Source organism: Elephantulus edwardii, unplaced genomic scaffold (genome assembly GCF_000299155.1).
Source record: "Elephantulus edwardii isolate Elephantulus edwardi_28Jun2011 unplaced genomic scaffold, EleEdw1.0 scaffold00117, whole genome shotgun sequence".
In the NCBI taxonomy this organism is placed as follows: Eukaryota; Metazoa; Chordata; class Mammalia; order Macroscelidea; family Macroscelididae; genus Elephantulus; species Elephantulus edwardii.
Window position 1 is genome coordinate 4,266,211 of NW_006399867.1, and position 3,706 is coordinate 4,269,916.

A 3,706-nucleotide genomic window follows, 5' to 3' on the forward strand; every position below is an offset into this window, starting at 1 on the left:
GAATTAGTAAGATTGGCTCAGGATAGGGCAGGGTTGAGTTCCTGAAATTTTCACTCTGGTGAAAGAATAAAGGAGTATTAAATTTTGATGTAGTCAAAAAATTTATTCATCTTTTCCTTTCTGAGCCTTGATTTAAAAAAATCCTTTACCACTGTGATAACATAACCAAGAAAATTTTCACTTACAATTGGTTAAGTTCTGGTGTTTTCATTATTTAGTTTACATACCTTAAGCTACCACCAACTGCTTCAATTCCACGAGTTATCTTGAAAGATGATGTTCCTTTTGTTGTCTTAAAAAAGAATGATATTTTTAGTTCTTTAGCGCTAACCTTAGAAAATATGCTTTATAATAAAAAATAAATCCAATGTTTAGTTGTCATTAGCCTATTCAAAAGGAATTTTATATAAATAGTGACTACTTTTATAATTTAGGGATTATAAGAAATTATAAGGTTTATGGAAAAATACAAGTACATATTTTTATATAAAGCATATTTAGGTAAAAATTCCACTGAATGTAAACTTCCTAGATTCATTTGGGTGTTTTGGAAAATGACATGCGTATGGTAAAAAAGGGTCATTTTCTCTCAACTTTTAGTACTTTCTTTACTATTTCCCTTTCCACTGATTTCTTATGAAACCAATACTCAGGTAGATACTACTTCACTGTTTCTCTCTAGCAAACACTTTGTGGTTTTGCATGATATAACCACCTTTAAACCATCTTGGACTATTCCCTCCACATTATTAATTTTCTTAGAAAGTGCTTAGACTCCATAAAGATTTCAAAGACATTGAACAAATAAAGATACTTACCAAACTGGATGCAAGACGCAGCAGATGAGAGGTTCCCAAACTGTTGGAGTCCTCATTCCTACTGCCAGCTTTAATAAACAAGCCAATTCTCGAGGCGGGGGCATAGTTTTCCAGGGAGGCAATCACTAAACCATTTGGTAGTTTGGTAAACTGCATTTAAAATAGAAATAGGATTAATAACCATATGACCAAAGAAGAGGAGGCTTGTGCTGATCCAAATACATGATCCATGGGACTAACCTCGAGGTCCTGAGGTGGTGGAAGGGCTCCTCCAGGGCCAGCTGCGGCTTTGACTCTGGGAGCAACTTTGAGGGAATAAAATCGCTGAACACAAAAGACAAAAAAGACATGTTACACATTTTTCTCATAAGAATAAGCCTTTACGTAAAAACAGTGCCACTTAGTGTACCCAAGCAACAAGGAGTGTTCAGAGGTAAAGGAATTCACTTTCATGAGGGGTAAATCCTCATGAGAAGATTTAGCTTAATAACTTGTAACAGAATTACTACCCCACCAAGTCCTTTCATCTTGTATTCATTGTATTTTTTTTTAATCGATAGGAAGACTTTCTTTCCTTTTATTTATATATCTAGTTATAGGAGAATTACCTACAATGCCACAAAATTCATTTTCATTGTAAGTAAGGGTTACTAGGGAGAGCTGATATGCTGCTCTGCTCAGAGACCAGTTGTTTGACTCCACCAGCTGCCCTGCAGGAGAAAGAGGGGGCAGTTTCCTCCCATGTGATTGACAGACTCTGACAAGCTGGCTGGAGGGTCAGTCTGTTCAGATTCGACAGCACTTACCAACAACAAGGGTTACCAGCAGAGGTGTTAAAGGGTTAATAAAATCTGGTATCCATAAGCTCTGCTGAATATGTTGCTGGAGCTTCCTGGAGCTGTCATGGCCCTACCCTGCATGTGTCCAGAAGGAGTCGTTGGTTGCACATTCAGGATCAAGAGTATATTAAATTGGTGGCTAGTGTTCATTTGCTGTTAGTATTGCGCTCCCCCTCCCCTTGTCTAGGTGCTTGATGATAGAACCAGTGACAAGAAACTGCCTTGTCGCCTTGAAGACAAGGCACCCGGGGAGGAGCAGGGTGGGGCGGAGCCCTCTCCCTTTGCTTCCATACATAACCAGGAATCAAGACTGCATGCCAGCCTTCGACAAAGGAGGTAATATTGCTTTTTAAGTATAGTTTACAATTAGTTTAGCCTTATCAGTTATGTTTGCTGGGTAAGGAATAGTTAACCCCAACTTATGAATCTGGGCTTTGATCTTCCCCAAAATAAATGTTTTCTTCTCAAATGTGCCTGAAACAGTGAGAGGCACTTTGTCCAATTAAGTTCTGTTCAGGTTTGTCCGCCATTCCCTAAGTTAAAACCAACCAGTTGCTCCCAGTTCTCACTCATGTGCTAGAATGGTACTATGCTCCAAAGGGTTTTCAAAGGTGATAGCCACGTCTTTCTTCCTAAGTGCCCCGGATGGATACATAACACCAGCCTTTTCGTTAGTAATCAACCCTTAACCATTCCCATTACCCAGGGGGACTCGCCATCCCAAGATATAGAGCCCTCATATGGGGTTAATTCCTGCTGGGCTACTTGGCTGGGTCATCCGTTGATAATTACTTCACTTTGCTGAGTTGCAGTATTTTCACTGGTGAAATACAGATTAAAAGCAACAAAGAGACCAACAACATAAACCAAAACCCACTTCCATTAAATAGGTTTGGACTCATAGCAAACCCTCCATTCCATCAGGTTTCCAAGGCTGTAAACGTTCAGAGGAGGCTTGCCCATCTTTCTCTCAGGGAGATTCAAACTGCTCATCTTTCCATTAGCAGCCCTATAAGTTATACAGAGAGCTCTGGTGGCCTAGTGGTAAGAAGCTGCGCTGCAATCACAAACGCACAATGTTCGAATCCAACAGTTTCTCTGAGGGAGAAGGATGGGTAAGCCCCTCCTCTGTGATTTGTAGCCTCTGTAAATGTGTGATTTACAGACGTTGGAGGGTCAGCTATGACTAGACAGCACAAAACTAAAAAAACTCAAATATGTTACACACTATGCCACCAGGGTCCTTGTTAATGTTGCCCGGACATCGCAATGCAGCTACAGGCGCTGTATTTACATTCGCTCATTCCATCCTGCTAACTTTACTCATGAGCCCATTTAACAGGAAGACTGATGGTTCTGAGTCAGACACACAAAAGCAGAGGCTGCAGATGACAGGACACAGGTTGATACTGGTCTCCAGCATCGCGAATCTTGCAAGTGCAGAGTGACCTTCAGAGGTCTCTCCCCGTCGATTCACCACCACTCTCCAGCCTTCTCCCTCTCTGCAGGTTTTCCAGAGTCTCTGCAGACAGGGCACGCTGGTCCTCCAATGCCCAGGCCAGCCGGCAGCCCTTTACTCTCAGGGTTCAGCTGAAGGGCAGACCAAATGCACCCCAAGGCCCGGGATCCCACATTAAACAACTTCGATCCGTACAACCTTGGTGAAAAATCGTTTGCCCGTTCTTCCTCAAGCCCACCGCCTGTGCTCACCGAGAGGGTCCCGGCTCTGGTTAGCAGCTTCATGGCTCAAGATCGTCCCAACCCACGGTCACTGCCGGGTCACAGGAAAGCAAGATGGTGGCGGAAGACCGGAGTTTCCCGGCTTTCCTTGCGAATAGCCTTTCCCACGCCCTCCTGCGGAAAGGGCCCTTCTATACTGACCGCGCTCTACTGCTCCCGGAGGGGAGTTTGGAGCCGACCATTCTCTCTTAGACGCAGGTGAGGGAAACGCAAAATTTTGTGAGTAGATGTAGCGCGAGTAATATGGTTGAACGATTCTTAGATTAGTTTTCTGGCTAGGATACCTACTCTGTAATTCTTTAGGACTAT

At 42.8% G+C, this 3,706-nt stretch overlaps 1 protein-coding gene across 1 annotated transcript in view; it reads right to left on the reverse strand.

Annotated features, from left to right (window-relative positions):
* The window catches only part of LOC102858374 (cytochrome b-c1 complex subunit 2, mitochondrial-like), a 38,084-nt gene extending 34,684 nt beyond the window's left edge, over positions 1-3,400 (reverse strand). Inside the window, exons 1-4 of the mRNA XM_006892699.1 lie at positions 3,368-3,400; positions 1,059-1,142; positions 819-968; positions 228-292 (exon numbers count right to left, since the gene is read on the reverse strand). Of these exons, the coding sequence (XP_006892761.1) occupies positions 228-292; positions 819-968; positions 1,059-1,142; positions 3,368-3,400 (332 nt within the window). The remainder of the gene's footprint in view (positions 1-227; positions 293-818; positions 969-1,058; positions 1,143-3,367) is intronic.
* Positions 3,401-3,706: the final 306 nt, after the last annotated feature.